This window comes from Lynx rufus, unplaced genomic scaffold (assembly GCF_022079265.1).
Source record: "Lynx rufus isolate CCGP_SWC_20201006 ecotype Redwood Valley unplaced genomic scaffold, mLynRuf1.p SCAF_9, whole genome shotgun sequence".
NCBI classification, from domain to species: Eukaryota; Metazoa; Chordata; class Mammalia; order Carnivora; family Felidae; genus Lynx; species Lynx rufus.
In genome coordinates this window covers 87,573,391-87,593,820 of record NW_025814897.1, presented here as the reverse complement: position 1 = coordinate 87,593,820, position 20,430 = coordinate 87,573,391, and the positions used below count along the sequence as shown (strand labels likewise).

General features: G+C 36.3%; 1 protein-coding gene across 5 annotated transcripts in view; it reads right to left on the bottom strand.

The window, feature by feature from the left end:
* HIPK3 (homeodomain interacting protein kinase 3) overlaps positions 1-20,430 on the bottom strand; it is a 97,005-nt gene that overhangs the window by 46,371 nt on the left and 30,204 nt on the right. For all 5 annotated transcript variants that reach the window (XM_047071373.1, XM_047071374.1, XM_047071375.1 and 2 more), the window contains one exon: positions 18,802-19,900. In XM_047071373.1, the coding sequence (XP_046927329.1) occupies positions 18,802-19,898 (1,097 nt within the window). In that variant the 5' untranslated portion in view covers positions 19,899-19,900. Of the gene's footprint in view, positions 1-18,801; positions 19,901-20,430 lie in introns of those variants that run through there.

Genomic DNA, 20,430 nt, shown 5'->3' with positions numbered 1-20,430 from the left:
CACTCTCTCTCTCTCTAAATAAATAAACTTAAAAAAAAAAAAGAACCATAAATATTGAGCTATTTTAATTTTTTTTAACTTTTTAATGTTTATTTTGACAGAGAGACAGAGAGAGAACAGGGGAAAGGCAGAGAGAGAGAGAGACACAGAATCTGAAGCAGGCTCCAGGCTCTGAGCTGTCAGCACAAAGCCCAACACAGGGCTCAAACTCACAAACTGAGATCATGACCTGAGCCGAAGTCGGATGCTCAACTGATTGAACCACCCAGGTGTGCCTCAAGCTATTTTATGATTGACATGCTTCAGTGTTCAGTGGTACAATGTGCTAATGTCTACAACTTACTTTGAATTACCTTATTAAATAAAGGTGGAATAATGAGTAGAAAAATACCTATGATAAAGACAATGTAGCAAAATGTTAATTGTAGAATCTAGGTGGTCAGGTATATGCGTGTTCACTATATAATCCTTTTAACCTATTTGTAAGTTTGAAAAGTTTCACATTAAAATATTAAGGGCAGGATTTCAACATAGGCCAAGCAGAATTCAACACACACACCTCAGAGTCAACTGCTTAAACCAAAAACAAAAAAACAAAAAACAAAAACAAAAACAAACAAACCTTAAATGTAGCCACAGAGGGAAAAAAGGACTTGTCATCCACAAAAGAGCCAATTTGCTATGGAAATCATGGAAAGCCAAAATATAACAGGATAACATCTTTAAAGTGCTTTAAGAAAATAACACCCAAACATACCTGGGGAAAATATACTTCAGAAATTAAAATATTTTTTGCATAACTCACATATTCTAAAATTCATCTAGAAATGCAAAGGAGCAGAAACAAGGCTTTGAAGAACAAGCAGGAGGACTATCAGTTATGGTAATGACACTGTGGTACTGGTGCAAAAAGAGACAAAATAAGGACAGGTCATCATGGAGAGTCCAAAAACACCCACACATATAAACCCACAGCTGGTTTATGACGAAGTTGTCACTGCTACGCAGTAGAATAATAAATGGTGCTCCGTTTAAGGGATATCCACATGGGGGAAAAATGTACCTTAATCGTTACCTCATACGATACACAAAAATCAATTCCAGATGGATGGCAGATCTAACTAAATGTGATGGTAAACCAATAAAGCTTTTGAGGCACCTGGATGGCTCAATGGGTTGGGCACCCGACTTCGGCTTAGGTCATGATCTCGCAGTCCGTGAGTTCAAGCCCCATGTCGTGCTCTGTGCTGACAGCTCAGAGCCTGGAACCTGCTTCAGATTCTGTCTCCCTCTCTTTCTGCCTGTCCCCTGCTCGCACTTGGTCTCTTTCTCTCTCTCAAAAATAAAAAATTAAAATTAAAATTAAAAAAAAATAGTAAATCTTTTAAAAGAAAATATAGGAGGGGTGCCTGAGTGGCTCAGTCGGTTAAGCATACAACTCCGGCTCAGGTCATGATCTCTCGGTTCACAAGTTCAAGTATGAGCCCTGCATGGGCTCTGTGCTGACAGATCTGGGGCCTGGAGCCTGCTTCAGACTCTGTGTCTCCCTCTCTCTCTCTGCCTCTCCCCCACTCATGCTGAGAATTTCTTAAATAGGACAAAAATTCTACTAATCTGAAGGAGAATTTTGAAAAATAAAGCAATACAGAGGAGTTTGGGGTACCAACACCCATGCAGTCAAAATAACTTTTGACTTCCCAAGAACTTAACAACTAATAATAACAACTAATAAAGCTTTTACGATAATATAGTTCATAAATAGATATTTTGTGTTATACACACACACACACACACACACACACACACTATATTCTCCTAATAAAGTAAACTACAGAAAAATAAAATGTTATTAAGAAAATCATAAGGAAGATGGGGTGCCTGGCTGGCTCAATTGATATACCAACTCTTGATCTCAGGGTTGTAAGTTCGAGCCCTACACTGAGTGTAGAGATGACTTAAAAATAAAATATTTTAAAAAAATCATAAGGAAGAGAAAATACATTTACAGTACTGTACCATGTTCATCAAAAAAAATCCGCAAAAGTGGACTCATGCAGTTCAAACCCATGTTGTTCAAGGGCCAACTATATATTAAAATAAGATCATGTATTAAATTGGTCCATGTATTCACCTAAGTCAGCTCTAAGAAAGTGAAAAAGAAAGCCACAGAATGGAAGAAGACATTTCTCCAAAAGATTTCATATTGAGAATAAACACTTTAAAAACCACAAATGAGGGGTGCTTGGGTGGCTCAGCTGGTTAAGCCAACAACTCTTGACTTCAGCTCAGGTCATGATCTCACAGTTCTTAGGATCAAGCACCGCGTTGGGCTCTACACAGAACCTTCTTGGGATTCTCTTTCTTCCTCTCTCTCTGCTCCTCCCCCACTCTCTGTCCCAAAATAAATAAACATTAAAAAAGAAGAAGAAGAAGAATGAGACAGTCAAGCAAATAGAAAATCAGACAAAAGAAACTTCACAAAATAGAACATCCAAATAGTCAATAACCTTGACTTGGGTAGTGGTTATAAGGGTTAGTTCACATTGCAATTATGAAACTGTAAATTTTAAATTTATACACTTTATACTATCTTCTACTTTAATAAAAGTTTACAAAAAATGACAGATTAGCCATTATTAACACAAAGTCAATTACTTCACATAAGCTTTCAAAGGTTCTGCTCTGCGGGTAACAGCAGGACAAACACACAATGTAAGCCATCATGGAACAACTGGGAGACTCCCTACCATCTTGTTACCATTGCATAATTTTCCTTTAAACCATACACTCTTTTATTTTTAATAGCTTCTACTTATAGGGTGTATACAATCTCCCAAGACTATATTGAGTGCTTCACATGCACTGTGGAGTTTAACCTTCACAAGAACCTTTGAGGTAGCTATTAGCATCATTATTTTACAGATGAGTAAACTGAGGCTCAGAAAGGTTAAACAATTTGCTCTAGTTGACATATTAAGTGGCAGAACAGGAATTATGAACCTGTGAATAAATACGGTCGCATAATTTTTTACTTGGCATTATTTAGCACCAAACATTAAGTATACTGTTTATTTTTTTAAATTCTACCCTTCTTTGAAAATACTTCAGGGGTGCCAGGGTGGCTCAGCCGGTTGAGTGTCTGTCTTCAGCTCAGGTCATGATCCCGTGGTCTGTGAGTTCGAGCCCCACATCAGGCTCCGTGTTAACGGCTCGGAGCCTGGAGCCTGCTTCGGATTCTGTGTCTAACTGTTCCTCCCCCACTCGCTCTCTGTCTCTCTGTCTCTCTCTCTCAAAAATAAACATTAAAAAAAATTTTTTTAAAAAGAAAATACTTTATATTCAATGCCTCATATGAACTACTGAAAAGTCTCAGGTTTTCCTGTAATCCCTAAAAAGGAACACCATCATATCAAAAATACTATATAGTGCGTAAAGGCCTGTTACTAATTCAACGACATTCTCCTAAGAGTTACATGTTAATGAGAAGCAATTCAGAGCAAACAAAACCTTCAAAAGATTCACACACATACTTCTTTCATGTTACACAGTTCCCCACCAAACTACGCAAATATAAATTCTCTCAATGAGTTTATTCCTTCTAAACACTTCTAAAAGTATTTTGTTTTTAAAAGGTTTTCCTGTTTTCAGATGACTTTCACCAATTGACTGATTTCACCGACCAAATGCCAAATTCTACAATTACATTTTATCACTTATAAAGAAGCTATATCCTTAGATTTAAAGAAGCGAGCAGGGGAGAGGGGGAAGGAATCTCAAACAGGCTCCACACTCAGTGCGGAGCCCAATATGTGGCTTGATCCCATGCCCCTGGGATCATGACCTGAGCCCAAACTAAGAGTTGGTCACTCAACTAACTAAACCACCCAAGCACTCCAAAGAATAATTTTATTATTACTTTGCTATTACTAAAAATCAAATATACCCATATTAATACATGTAAAAATTAAGAGTTACTTATAAACGCTGATATACCAATTCTCATTTAGGTATACTGGATTTCAGTTGCCTCTTCTATAATAAGTTAGACTAAATGTCTATGTAAATGTTTCCAGCTCTAAAATTATTTGCTTCTGGGGCACCTGGGTGGCTCAGTTGGTTAAGCGTCCGACTTGGGCTCAGGTCATGATCTCGAAGTCTGTGAGTGCGAGCCCAATGTTGGGCTCTGTGCTAACACCTCAAAGCCTGGAGCCTGCTTTGGATTCTGTGTCTCCTCCTCTCTCTGCCCCTCCCATGCTCATGCTCCATCTCTGTCTCTTAATAATAAACATTAAAAAAAATTTTCTTAATAAAATTATTTGCTTCCACATCACAGTAACTTTAATACAACTATTTTATTTTTAGAACTGTTGATCATTAGTTTAGTCTTTAGGAAGGAAAGAGGGAAAAAATACACATTTACAATGCCGGGGAGCATTCTGCTACAATATGAAATGGCTCCACACCACAGAAGAGAGTGGACAGAGACTCCTGATACAGGAAAAGAGATACAGGGCTTGTGTTATCAAGGTGCGTACTAGAAAATCTACTGAAAAGGTACCAAATGCTTCCTAAGCATACATTTTTAAAGTATTTGAGTCACTTTTTTGATTACTCTGTCAGCTTTTTCCAGTTGTACAGGGCTATTTCAAGGCCAAAGGCACACCATAATCTCGATACCACTGCCATTAGGTTTCCAAGAGGTCGTTAGTTTGTGACATTTGCTGGTAAGTACACCCTCATATTAGGAACTAGGGGGTAAGAAAGAGCAAAGTAGTAAAAAAAAAAAAAAAATCTTCCAAGTACACATCTGTGTGCACTTCTGTCATCTCTTAAACCAACCTGTAACACATGTCCAACAATGCAGGATAAACCGCAAAAGGCAGAGACTATAGGTCAAAAAATTACTTTCTAATCTAGCACAGAAGTCCAGACCAGAACAAGGCACGTGAAGTGTGGCAAATTGACATGTGAGGACATTTCAAAAGTAAAATCAATAGGATTTGGTCACACAGTGACTAGACATTGAGCAGGAAACCAAAACAAACCAAAAAACCCAAAGTGTCCAACAATGAGGAGCAGGGAAAATGATTCTTTAATAATCTTGTTATGGTAATATGAGAAGACTCTGGGAGAAAGATGAATCTTTGAACATGAGTTAGAAACATCCAGAGACTGTCCAAGGAAATAACTAAAAACAGAAATTAGGTGTTCAAAGGGGGGCCAGGTACCTAACTGACCTGAAAGGTAGGTATCTACCTCCTACCTTCAGGAAGGTATCTGAACGCTTACCATATTAAACAAACTGAAGTCATGGAGGAGAGTTAAGATCTCCAAGAGGGGAATATATTGAATGAGAAGAGAGTACAGGACTGAACCCAATAGAATGTATTCATTTAAGAGGTTAAAAAAAAAAAAAAAAAGAAAAGAACAAGATAGTTTGTCAGAGAAGTGAAAGAAGAATCTGAGGGTACAGTGTTTAGGAACCAACAAAGAAAGTTTCAGTAAAAAAAAGGACTAACAGCACTGAATGACAGAGGTCCAGCCAGATGTGGACTTAAAAAAAAAAAAAAAAAACCAAATTTGGTGATTAACAAATAAGTCACCAGTGTCCTTCAAGAGAGGAGTTTCAGGAATATGAGGGAAAATCCCTGGAGAAAGAGCATGGAAAAGTGGAGAGGCAGGACTGAGTTCAAATCACAGCTCTGCCACTTATTAGCTGTGTTAAGCAAGTTGCTTACCATATCTGAATCTCAAATTCCCTCTTTGTAAAATGTAAGTATTACCATTTGTCATGGTTGTTGTAGGGGTAAGGAGTAGTTAAGAAAAGTTTCTAGCACAGTGGCTGGTACTAAGCAGCCAATAAATGTGATTATTATTATACGAAACCTGTTTATCTTTACATTTTCATTGCCCATATAGAAGAGTGTCTACCAGTGTAATATTAAGACAGAAAACTTTTTTTTTTCATGTAGTGCAGGTGATAAAAAAATTAAAACTTGATTTTGGTTTTGCCTATTTAAGCCAACAATTTGAAAGACCAGAAATATCCTTATAATGACAAGAATTTGAAAAAAGGGGGGTGGGGCATTTTTCACACACTACTGGGTGAGATTATAAACTCAAGTAGTATGTTTCTGGAAGAAACTATGGCAGCGCCCACCAGTAAAATGTAACATAACCTTTTTGACCCAACAAATCTTCTAGAAATGTTGTGGAAATGTACCTAACAAGTGTCCCAGGACATACAAGAAAGATCCCTGTGGCACTATCAGAAAACAAAATGACATCAGAGAGAACTGCTTGAAGGATACAATACATTATAAAAATTATAATACAGAAACACAACACTAAGGGGGGGAATGTTCCTGCTTTGCTTCACAGCCTTCTCGATTATGGAATTTTTTTCCGATAGTAAGCATCAATTACTTTGTAATTAAAAATTAAATCAAATAATTTTTAATTTAGTACACTGGCTTTTAGATCAGTATATTCAAAATTTTTTATAATTCAGTGTTTTCTCACAAAAGAAACGTTTGTTCTTTTTAATGTCAAAGTTTAACTCATTAGATCTCTCTCCTAAGTAATACAATCTCACCACACCAGCTGATACCTAAATTATTCACTGGCCACTAAACTTGTACTCTTCTGTGGCAGCAGGTACTCTGTTAATAATATCCACGGTGATGAATTCCATTCACAGGAAAATGCTGAAGACTCCGAAACAAACAAGCACACACATCCTGAGGTGTGTGTGAGGTTGGGACTGATACCATTACATTACACTCTATTACAGTACATTCATCAGACAGACAATGTGTACCTTTAACACAAAGCTATACAGCACAAGGTGGGGGGGAGGTGATAACCTCTGAAATTAAAGGCTTTTCAACATAAAAAAAAAAAAATCACAAAAATATAACTACCACATGATGCAGCCACCCCACCCCTGGCTCCATAGAGAAAAGAACTGAAAGTTGGGTCTTGAAGAGCTATTTGTACACTCGTGTTGATAGCAGCTCTTTTCAAGATAGCCAAGAGGTGGAAGCAACCCAAATGTCCAGTGATAAAAGAATGGATGAACAAAATGTGGAATATACATACAATAGAATTTTTCAGCCTTAGAAAGAAAGGAAATCCTGACACATGCTACCACATGGATGAACACTGAGGACATTATGCTAAGTGAGATATACTAGTCACAAAAAGGCAAGGACTATATGATTCTCCTTCTAGGAGATGATTAAAAGTAGTCAAATTCATAAAAACAAAAAGTAGAATGGTGGTGACCAGGGGCTGAGGAGAGGGGGAAAAAGGGAGGTATTTAGTGGGTATAGATCTTCAAAATGTACAAGATGAAGTTCTAGAGCTCTGTTTTACAACAATGTGAACATACTTAATACTAATGAACTACCTGCTTAAAAATGTTCAAGATGAAAAAAATGCTTAAGATGACAAATACTACTTTATGTGTTTTTCACAATAAAAAAATGAAAAAATTTCCATTTTAAAAATAATTTTGGCCACCAAACTGTTAGGCCAAGATGACAGTACAGTTTACAAATTAGTTCAATTTGTTTTTTTTTTAATATAGGGAGCTATATGGACAAATGTTTCAGAGTGAAATATGTAAAGGAAGGGATTACCTAAGTATAAAAACATTCTAATATTATACAGCAATTTTTAGAAAGGCAATATTCCTTTCTAAATATTAACAAAATAGTAACATATCTAAAATTATAATTTGATGAAATACTTTCAAAACAAAATATTTTTCTTGATTCTCATTATCAGGATTTCCATTTTTCACCTATCAGAAATAAAAGATTCCCTAAAACTAAGTAAAAAACAAAAGAGGAGTTAATTAAAATTTGGAAAGCCTTTAAGCTAGACACCTTGATCTGAAAGTATTTGAGTGACTTATACCACTCAATCCATGAAACTAAAGAAGTTAGTCACGGCTGCAAGTAGATATATTAATATCAAAAGGCTTCATGAAAGCTTAGTACATACAAGATAAAATTTCAATTCTACTTACTTAAATATTTTGAATCTTACACTTTGAGAGTTACACACCAAAAACCTCCTGCTTTTGATAAAAGCACTCTAGAAAACTACCAGCATATTCCTTGGATTTTCTGATTCGTAAAATATTAAGAACTATAACTATTTTGGGCATTTAGTGTTTTTTTGTTTGTTTTTGTCAGCACTCATCACAGTAAGTACTCTTAATCTTTTTCACATATTCTACCCATCCCCCTCCCACCCACCCTTTGGCATCTAGTTTTAAAGTATTTAAGACTTAACTGTATTTATTTACTTTTACTACAGAAAACATCAAATACAGCTGATGTGTGAACCACCATCTACCAATAACCTAGCTTCAAAAATTACCAATGCATCAACAAAGACTGTCTAAAATTATAATTAATGGTTATCCACTAGGTGGTAGTAAGCAAACCCCAGATATATAATTTCACTTATAAATACTTCAACATATAACTCTAAGGGATACTTAAAAATAATAACCACAATGCTATTATCACACATAAAAAAATCAGTAATTTCCTATATCATCTGACATCCAAATTTTCTCTATTGCCTTATAACTGTCTCTTTCACAGTTAATCTGTTCAATTAATATCTAAATGAGTTCACACATGAAGATTCTATTTAACAGTTTCATAGAATAATCTAGGGAAACATACACTGGGTGGGTGGGGGGGGGGGGACCAAAGTATTAAGTTAAACAAAAGCAAACTGCAAAACAATGTAATCTGTGAGTCTATTTTTATAAAAATGTTTATCTTAATACATGATAACAAAATGTAGTCATTTTAGTAGTCATACTAGCCATGATTTGGGGTTATTATAAAACAAATCAGCCTGAAATAAACCACTTTTTTTTTTTTTTTTTTTTTTTAAAGAGAGAGCACACATGCACAAGCAGGGGAGAAAGAATCACAATCTCCACACTTAGCACAGAGCCTGACGTGGGGCTCAATCCCACAACCCTGGGATCATGGCCTAAGTCAAAATGAAGAGTTGGACACTTAACTGACTGAGCCACCGAGGCATCCCTGAAATCATTCAACTTTAAAAACAAAATGTGATTTAGCTTAAGAAAATTTCAAACATTGTATTTCACTTCCTGAGATTCAGGTAGTCATGTCTAAAATACTGCTAATGGAGAGTTTTCCAGGTTACTTTGTTTTCCTTATTTTACTCGTTTTTAATGAGGAGGTTTAACACATGGTGTTAAATATACACTTATATATATAGAAATCCACAGGAGTCAGGTGCATGTCTAAATTCACACACAAGTTCAGTCAACAAATATCATCAACCATACCAAAGCATTTTTCCCCCGGTAGGTATGGGGAGTATCCTACTAAAGCCAAAATAACCACACTAATACCAAAAGGTATCTTAAATCTATCCATTTCTTTGCACTGCCACCACATCCTCTCTATGGATTACTTTAATGCCTCTTTCCTAATGGTTTTCCTACTCCTACTCTCATTCTGGTCCTCATCCTCCTCCTCCAAATAGCAATTAAAGTGATTAAAACATAAACCATAGTGGCTACCCTACATCTTCAAATCACCCCTACTTTATCCACTCTACTACACTTAAGTCTCACTGGCAAGCTTTCAGATTCTCTACTTTATCAAACTCTTACCAATCTCAAGAGCTTCACACAGCTCTTTCTTTGCCCAAGGCTCTCAATTCCACTCACTCTGGTTGGTGGTCTCCCTTCAGGCCTCAGTTGAATATACCATGTCCTTAGAAATTTACCCTGTCCACCCAATTTAAAGTCCTTACAACTAACTAGCTGTCTGAAACAAAAAACAAAAAACATTAGATCTATACCTCAACAAATTATAAGAATAAACTTATAATAGATTAGAGATCTAAATACTTAAAATGTAATTCAGTAAGTACTAGAATAGGGCAAATGTCTGGTTTTTTTTTTAATGTTTATTTAATTTTGAGAGAGAGAGACAGAGAGAGAGAGAGAGAGAGACAGACAGACAGAGCATGAGTGGGGGAAGGGTAGACAGAGACAGACACACACACACACACACACACACACACACACACACACACACACACGGAACCTGAAGCAGGCTCCAGGCTCTGAGCTGTCAGCACAGAGCCTGACTAAGGGCTCAAACCCACAAACCATGACATCATGACCTGAGCTGAAGTCAGACGCTTAACTAACTGAGCCACCCAGGCACCCCAGTAAATGCCTCCCTGAATTAGCATGGGAAAAGGTTTTCTAACCACGACTTAAAATCCACAAGCAATAAAAGGGAAGATAAAATTGACCACACACAAAAAAAATTTTACAAGGCAAACAAATAAACAAAAAGACATCAAAAAGTCAAAATAAAAAAAAAATGCAACATATATGACAAATAAAGGACTAATATTCCATATATGTAAGAGATCTTTAAAACTGGTAGACAAAGGGCCATGGTCAACTCTTAATACAAAAATGGGCAATAGACATGAACAGAAAATCCACACTCACACAATTTTAAAATGACCCTTAAACACTCATTATGTCTCACTCATAATGAGAAATGAAAATTAAAACTACATAGATCTACCATTAGATTCGCAAAATTGTTAAATAGCATATTCTGCTGGCAATGCTGTAGAGAAACAGGCACTACTATCATATATTGCTGATGGGAATGCAAACTGGTACAGTTCTTACTGACAGAAATTTGGCAATATTTAACAAAACTATATATGCATTTACCTTTTGATTAAATAATCCCACTTCTGAAAATTTACCTTGAAGATACAACTTGAACAATACAAAATTATATATGCACAAAGCTATTCTTTGTAATTGTAATTGGGAAACACTATGTCAATAACTAGGAAAGTGTCTGAATAAACTATGGTAATCCACAATAAAATAGAAAGATCTCTATGAACTGACATGAAGTGATTTCCAGGAAATACTGTTAAGGGAAAACAGCCAAGTGCAAACAGGTAGCTATAGTATGTTACCTTTCCTGTAAGAAAGGAAACAAAAAAATAGACATTTATCTGCTCACATAACCCCCTGCCAAACACAAACACACAAACCCACATGCAAAGAATAAATTGAAAACTAATGATAATGGTTACCAAAAGGGGTTAGGTAGGAATGAGGTGGGAAGGACAGAAAAGACGGAGTGACACTTCTGATGGTTTTAGCATGGTTCTGAGTTTTAGAACATTAATTAATGTTTCACATAGTCAAATAAACAAAAAAGGACATGGGTGGATCCAAAATGAAATAGAAAGAAATGAACTTAAATATATTTCAAGTAAACAATAATCACACACTGAAAGCAGAGGTTTGAAGAAGAACCTAAGTAACTTAAAACACACTATTTTGACTACATGCTCCAAGTCTGTGGCTAAAGAATAAAAGAACTGTAAATAAATGTTGTACTCTGGTTAGTAAATTAGCAATGGTAGGGGTAGCAATACCAAAACTATGTTAAGCGTATTCTAGAACTGAACTAATAAGTAACATATTGTGGATAATGAGATCCAAATTTCCTGGAATTATAAAAGGGATTATAAATAAAGGAAGAAGGATAGAATGAACTCTGGAGGTATTAGAACTGGACATATCAGTATGAATTCATGGTTTTAATATATAGACAGACACACAATTACACTAACACACACACACACACACATTTTCTAGCTTCACCACTCAAAGGGTCTAAAAGCAAGAACACCTTAGCACTAATGAACACATCTGACACTAGCATCCAGATTTTGGTTTTTAAACACCATTCTCCAATAACCAAAGCTCCTTAGAGAAATGGCCAATACCAGGGTTGGGGAAGGAAAGATACAAAGTCAGTATGGATCATCTTGTGGTACCGGAAAGTAAGCACTCAAATGGGGCCATGGCAAAGAGACACAGAAGCAAACTTAAAGTGGCCCCTGCTGGACAGTTTAGGACAATTATTCACTAAAAAAATAACAATAAGTAACAGATTATAACCCTTTGAATATGAATCCATGAATCCATGCAGAAACAAATTTAAAAACAAGTAAAGCTCTTCCTTATAAAAGAATTCCTTACAAAGGAAGGACAGAATTAGAAAATCATCATCTCACAGCCCCATACTTAAAAATATTTAAGGCCAAATTCACCAATGGATGGATGCTAAAACTGGTTCGTGAAAATTAGATGAGAAAACAGTATAGTTTTAAAGTATCTCTCCCCAAGATACTTATTAATTACAAAGAAAAAACACCTTATAGTGGAAAAATCTGGCAGTCACCACCTCAACAAAGTAATCATAGTTAACCAGTTGAGACAAAATGACATCATATGCCTCCCAATATGTGAGATCACAACATCACTTCTGTGTAGTCTAAAAATGCATAAATTGAAAACATCAGACAAACCAAAATTAAGGAGCATTCTACAAAATAACTATCCAGTGCTCAGGGTTATAGGGCGACTGGGTGGCTCAGCTGGTTAAATGTCCGACTTCGGCTCAGGTCATGATCTCGCGGTTTCTGAGTTCGAGCCCTGCATCAGGCTTTGTGCTAACAGCTGGTAGCCTGAAGCCTGCTTCAGATTCTGTCTCCCTCTCCTTCTGCCCCTCCCCAACTCACACTCTGTCTCTCTCAAAAATAAAATAAAAGGCAGGAAAGAGGGCACTTGTTGGGATGAGCACTGGACGTTATATGGACACCAATTTGACAATAAATTAGATTAAGGGGGAAAAACTAAATTAAATTTAAAAAGAATTTTTTTAAATAAACATTAAAAAAAATTTTTTTTTAAGTGTCAGGGTTATGAAAGGCAAAGAAAAAACGAAGGAACTACTCCAGATGAGAGGACATTAAAGGGGCATACATGGCAAATGATGCATTGTGTGATCTTGTATTGAATTCTGGGCAGGAAAAAGGTCGTAAGTGAGAAAATTGGTAAAACCTGAATAAAGTCTATAACTAAGCTATACTAGTATTAAATGGATTTTAATTTCCTCAAATCAAATAGTATTTTGAGTGGTTCAAATAGTTCATCAAATCAAGAATACTGAATTGATGTTAACTGATGATGATTTTAATCATCATACTGGGGTTATGTAAGAGAATATCCTTATGTTTAGGAAACACACATGGAAGTATTTAGAGGTAAAGGGGCCCATTGTCTGAAACTTACTCTCAAAAAGAATGCAAGAAAAAAACATGTGTGTGTACATAGAACCAAGAATGAGTGATAAAACTACAGTGGTAAAATTTTTAAATTTGAAACACTTAGAGAATCCAAGTGAAAGGTATACAGGAATACTTTGTATTATTTTTGCAACTTTTTTATATGTCTAAAATTATTTCCAAGCAAAATTTAAAAAACAAAAACAAAAAAAGTAACTCCATCCTGGTATTCTCTGTCCCTGTTCCTTTCCATAAGAGAGTACTACTTTACCTTTTTGGTTCTCCCATTAGATTATATGCACCATAATGGTTAGGTCTACATTTCTGCTCCTAAATGAATAACCAGCACCGAGCACAATAATTTACACATCATATGCCCTAATTATCTTGGATTAAAGACTTAACTGTGTGCCATTTTACAGTTTTCTACTCATGAATCTTTCTGCTGATAACATTTTAAGAGGTCTCAATCAAATGATGGACATAAAACGTAGGGTATCTTGGGGCACCTGGGTGGCTCAGTCAGTTGGGCGTCCGACTTCAGCTCAGGTCATGATCTCGCAGTCTGTGAGTTCGAGCCCCGTGTTGCAGCTCGGAGCCTGGAGCCTGCTTCCCATTCTGTGTCTCCCTCTCTCTCTGCCCCTCCCCCGCTCATTCTCTCTCTCTCTCTCTCTCTCTCTCTCTCTCTCTCTCTCTTTCTCTCTCAAAAATAAACATTAAAAAAAATGTAGTGTATCTATACAATGGAATATTATGTAACAACAAAAAGAAATGAATTACTAATAACATGCTACAGCATGGATGAACCTTGAAAATGTTATGCTAAGTGAAAAAAAAAAGTCAAAAAGGACCACATAAATACATTCATATAAAATGCTAAGAATGTGCAAATCTACAGAGACAGAAAGTAGATTTGGGGCACCTGGATGGCTCAGTCAGTTAAGCATTCAACTCTTGATTTCAACTCAGATCATGATCTCTCAGTTCGTTGAGATCCAGCCCTGCATAGGGATCTGTGCTGACAGCGTGGAGCCTACTTGGGATTCTCTCTCTCCTTCTCTCTGCCCCTACCCTGCACATGCACGCTCTGTCTCTCAAAATAAATTTTTTTAAAAAGTAGATTTTTTTGTTACCTAGGGCTTAGAGAATAGGGAGATTGGGGAAAGATGGCTAGGGGGTATGGGAAAGGGAGTTCTGCTGGGGGTAAAGACAATATTCTAAAATTGATTATGATGATGCACAACCACAAATATACTAAAAACCACTGAATTGTACACTTCAAATGGGTAAAGTTCATGGTACATGAAATATATCTCAATAAAGTTGTTTAAAGAAAAACAACTTTAAGAGTCCTACCAAAATTTCTGGGGCGCCTGGATGGCTCAGTTGGTTAAGTGCCTGACTCTTGATTTCAGTTCAGGTCATGATCCCATGACTCACGGGATCAAGCTCCATGTTGGGCTCTGCGCTAACAGTGTGGAGCTTGCTTCAGATTCTCTCTCTCCTTCTCTCTCTGCCCCTCCCCTTATGTTTTCTCTCTCAGAATAAATAAACATTAAAAAAAAAAGAGCCCTACCAAAATTTTTATTTGGAGAGAGAGAGAGAGAGAAAGAGAGAGAAATCTATGTCTATGACCACCATGTATGGCGCTGAAAACTACTTCATTATAGACTTTTGGAAATTTCAATTAAAACTTCTGTTAAAATGAAAACCCACTGACAACCTTTTATTCAGATTTCTAAATAAAAATAACTGTTTCATGATACAGAGAAGAAATTGCCAGGAATTTTAGCCAATACTGAGTTTTTTTAGGTAAGGGTGGTTTAGTGAAAGAGAACACTTTAATGCTAGTCAACCTAACTCCTTCTCTACTCTCAAAGCTCACACAGGGGTCATTTCTCCCTGGAAGCCTCTTTGAATGCTCAAATTAGGTTAAGTGCTCTCCTCTGTACTCCCACAGCTCCCTGTACACCCCTGTACCTTAGGACTTCTTGAGACAAACTATTTTTCTCCTCTATCAAATTATGAAATCATGTTTAATCACATCTGTATTCCTAGCACAGTGCCAGCACATAAAAAGGACTCAACATGGGGCGCCTGGGTGGCGCAGTCGGTTAAGCGTCCGACTTCAGCCAGGTCACGATCTCGCGGTCCGTGAGTTCGAGCCCCGCGTCGGGCTCTGGGCTGATGGCTCAGAGCCTGGAGCCTGTTTCCCATTCTGTGTCTCCCTCTCTCTCTGGCCCTCCCCCGTTCATGCTCTGTCTCTCTCTCTGTCCCAAAAATAAATAAACGTTGAAAAAAAAAAAAAAAAAAAAAAAAGGACTCAACAAAAATTGAGTTAAACTTGGAGTGTGAATTTGGACCTGTTTGACTTCTATGAGCCTCAGTTTTTACCTATTCAAATAGGAATTCTACCAGTTGTCTTACCTAACTCATAGGGATGAGACATAAGAAACAAACTAGGAAATACAAATAAAAGCACCTGAAAAAAATGTAGTATACATACACAGTCTTCTATTATCATAGGAGCAACCTACATCAAGTATTAGTCATTCTCTGTACTTAATTTTGTTATAGGAACTTTGTCTTTGATACTTCTGGGTCTAAAAAGGCATAAGGGGATGGGGATACCCTAAACAAAAACTGATAAGCCTAAATTAATTGTTTCTCATTCATTACATACCATTCTGTCAACTATTACAGGCAAAACAGAAAGCATTCTGTACCACAACAACAATGAATGAATGCTAAATTACTCAGTAAACTACAACTGAGTTGTATACAACTCAGTATACAACTGCTTTTCAGGTTACTTTACAGCAAGCACACTTTCCGGTCTGTATGTTCTGAAGTGACTCAAACCACAGGCTAGAATTCTATATTTAAGAGGAAAAGATTCATGACCCGAATGCTGCCACCGCACCTCAGAAACACAGCACCTTCTGCTGCTAAAACCTTTTATGCATTCAAGAGCCCTGTGTGTTCTTGACAGAAACCATACTCATGCAGCTGAATTTAGAACATGCTGACCTTGAGCAAATCAATGCCCTTAGCATGTACTTCTGGCTTATATCACTGCAAGAGGTAGACAGCCTCACCATCTATAGTAGTCAACAATTTCTGGCCACTGTCCCCTGGCTATTTTAAGATATCCCAACACATTTGTGTGTTGCCCAGTTCAAAGAAACAGAATAACACATGAACCTATGTTTAAACACAAATCGTTTACCTTGGAACTTGGGGTATGTGTGTTCATAGTGTGATTAGCTCAAAAATATTTAATTTGGTAAGTTTCCACCTCCTGCTTTCATTTTTTAAATACAACATATTTTTAACAAAAAGTTAAAAAGCAAGTATAAGGCACTTTTGCTTACTGTCTACTCAAATTTATAAGTAAACTTGGTAAAAAACTAAGCCAAAATTGGTGAACAAATATTGAAAAAGATTAATGGTTTACCTGCTATTTTCATGCAAAATTACACTAGATATTAAAACAGCACATGATTAAGGACTATGTGACACTTTCACCAGTCTACCTTAGTATTAACTCTTCTAACTCTTGGATCTAATTAGCATAAAGTCCTTTTAAAAGGTTTTTGTCCAAGCAACATAAATCAAAATGCTACTAGCAGAGTCCTTGTTTACAAATTAGAACCTCATTTTTTTTTTAACTCTAAACAAAGAATCTGCAATTTAGCAACTGTATGTATACCTTCTAAAACTCAGGTAAATTATCTACTTGAAATTTATATATAAAAACAAATTCAAAACTTAGTAATTGTACTTAGCAATTATTCATAGCTTTTTTTTTTCTCATTCTCAACAGAAGCTAATATTTGTGCAAAGGCCCAATGCTAGAAATCAACATCATAAAATATTTAGCATTTCAGATTGCTTTTTAAAGGATTTCCTTTACTCCCTTGAAACATTTAATAAATGTTTAATAAATGTTCTCAAGTGTTAAAAATAAAGCTTTTTTTTTTTTTTTTTTTACTCTCATCCAAAAGATTTCAATAAAGAAAAGGAGTATAGGTATCACACGGAGCTAAATCTGATATGCAGTAGTATAATGCAGGACCCAAATAAAATGAAGTCATTTACTAACAAGTGAACTAAATATAGAGCCCAAGCAGCTGGAGCCTAGAGTTTATATAATATGCTAGCTGACAACTAAAAGCTCTTAAGACAGAACCCATAGAGTACAAAGGGAAGGGAAAAAAAACACTACTCTTCTCATGCTGTTAAGTAAGATTTTAAAATACTTATTCCAGCAAAAAAAATGAACTAAAAACTAATCCTGTATTCCATTACATTAAAAAAAAATCTGTCAGAAATACAGAGGATCAAATAAATGTAATTATATATTAAATAAGACTTAATACTGTAATACAACTACAAAGCTTTTAAATCATGTAAAAGGTTTTAAGAATAGTATCTAGCACTCTAATACCAAAAATCTTACAACCAGGAATATACTAAAGAATAATTAGACTATATTCCTAATTTCTAATATATATTTTAATAAATTGTCACTAAGTGATATATATGGGACTCCTTCTAATAACCTACTAATGGTAGGGCATATATCTGGAGTTCATTTTTTGTAGTAGCTAATTAATTTATCCTATATAGTGTCCTGGGTACTAAAGTATGTATTTGTAAGACACTAATCAGAATGAGAGGTATAGTAAAAAGGTAGATACAAAACCAGAAAAATAAACAACCCTTGCTGGGCCTAAATTTATAATCCTCATGTTCTAACAATCTTAAACAACAAACTGCATGTATCTGTCTATTCACTAACTTATAAAACGGCCAATATTGGCAAGCTCCTGTATTTGCCCACTGTTTTGGGGCTCTAGAGTATATTTCATTCTAGCTGAAATGAAAACAGTATCTCAAAATTATAGAACCATGAATCCAAAACCATTTTACATACTCAAGAAGATATTTTGAATCCTGGTAATCATTAGCCCGTAAGACTACATATTGACACTCCAAGCTAGCATTGTATTAATCATGACACTATAGCACTTTATCAATATTTACATGGAAATTATTTTCTTTTTTAAATTCCACCCACAGCACCAACACCAAAATAACATTACCCATAACACATAGATGGAAGCATAATCAAACCTGTTATGGAAAAGTCGCCTAAACATTCAAGGCAGCCATGAAGTGTGTCTGAAATTCAGTATCACTAATCAAAATAACTTTCTGAATTCGTATCTAAGTATTCAGTCACATCTAATTACCTTTAATAAACTAGTTCTCTTAAGTGCCAAAATACTCAAAGATATATACAAAAATTACTATGAACCCTTTCCCAACATTTGAAGACTTCTGTTTGATCATCATTAATAACCTATCATTCCTTCAGGTCATGGAACTTTGGCATGGAGCTGCTGGGGAGATTTCTACTCTGTTTAGGCAGATTTTATGCCTAAATTTTAAAAATCTTCTTAACACCTCAAACCTAAACCAATCTTGTCTGGATTTATTTATTTACCCAAGCCATCTTTTTTACCATGTACACACACAAAATTATTTCATTTAGCCAAAATTCAACATTTATTAAAGAGCCAAAAGGCAGTTGTCACCTACCTGTAGTACCGAGATTGTAGATATGTTGAACAAACAGTCTTTGATACATGACTGGCCGACCCAAAGTCTATCACCTTAACCCTGTATGGCTGCCGAACAGGATCCACCAGCATAATATTTTCTGGTTTGAGGTCAGCATGAATTAAACCAAGACTTTTCAATTTTTTCAGTGCAGTGGCCACTTGTTGAAGAATGGGTCGAATTACTTTTAGTGGCAGGGGGCTGAACTTATTTTGTTTCAAAAAGTCATACAAGTTTTGTTCCAGCATCTCAAAAACTAAACAAGTATGGTTACGGTGCTGAAAGCATTCATAAGCTCGTACAAAGTTATATTCATCAGCATTTTCAGTACTGAGTCTTGCTAATATGCTCACTTCTATTTGACCTTGACGTGCATAAGAAGGGTGATTCTTCAAAATTTTGATTGCTACAATTTCATTTGTCCCTCTTTTCCAGCATTTGACTACCTGGCCAAAAGTGCCTCGACCAAGAAAATCAAGGACTTCATAAGTATTTTTCATGGAGCATAAGACTTCATGCTGTACTAACTGATAGTCACCTTCTCCAGTGGTACAATTCTGTTTTGTTCCTGTGGTAGTTGTCACAACTGTCACTGGATTTCCCATGTTGGTTTGCAACATTGCAGGAAGTATGGACAATTCATCAACAATCTGCATTGCGCTGCTATGATTATCCAACTCCTCACTCTTGCGCTTCAATCCACATCGCTGGGGGCCTTCTAGGAAATTGAACCTGTGTCGCCACGCCCCAATCTGAGGTGCCTCCACTTGAGCTTGCTGTGCCTGAGCTGCTATGACCTTTGTAGCACCCGCAGTGTTTTTTAAAACAACAGCACTTGTCTGCAAGGAAAAGTTGTGTCCTCGAGGTCTGTTAAATGGTATCTTTGTCTGAAAAACACTACCCTTCGTGGGAGGATGAGAATTTCCAATATTTTTACCATTCACATAGGTCCGTGGATAGTTTCTTTCCTGGAATACACAACTGCTTGGCTCTACTTTGAGTTTCTTCACACTACAAAAGGCACTTGACTGAGTTTGATAAACATACGGTGGGTAGACCAAGACTTGTGAGGCCATACCTGGTGGGGGGCAGGGGGGAGAAGGAGGAAAGAAAAAGACATTATTAACTACAAAAAAAAAATTGTTTTTAATTTTAAATCTCAAAGAAAACTTTCAAGGGTCAAGTCCATAATTTATAAAAATAATTAAACTCCATTAAGATTTTTTTTCCCTTGGGGCGCCTGGGTGGCGCAGTCGGTTAAGCGTCCGACTTCAGCCAGGTCACGATCTCGCGGTCCGTGAGTTCGAGCCCCGCGTCAGGCTCTGGGCTGATGGCTCGGAGCCTGGAGCCTGTTTCCGATTCTGTGTCTCCCTCTCTCTCTGCCCCTCCCCCGTTCATGCTCTGTCTCTCTCTGTCCCAAAAATAAATAAACGTTGAAAAAAAAAAAAAATTTAAAAAAAAAAAAAAGATTTTTTTCCCTTAGAGAAGATAAGCATTTTAGTATCTCCATCTTAGCTAATTAAACCTTCAGCTATTTTGAGTATTGCATATAAGCCTGGGAATAAAAAACTGAGTGCATTTAGTTAACCAAAAAATATCTACCAAGCA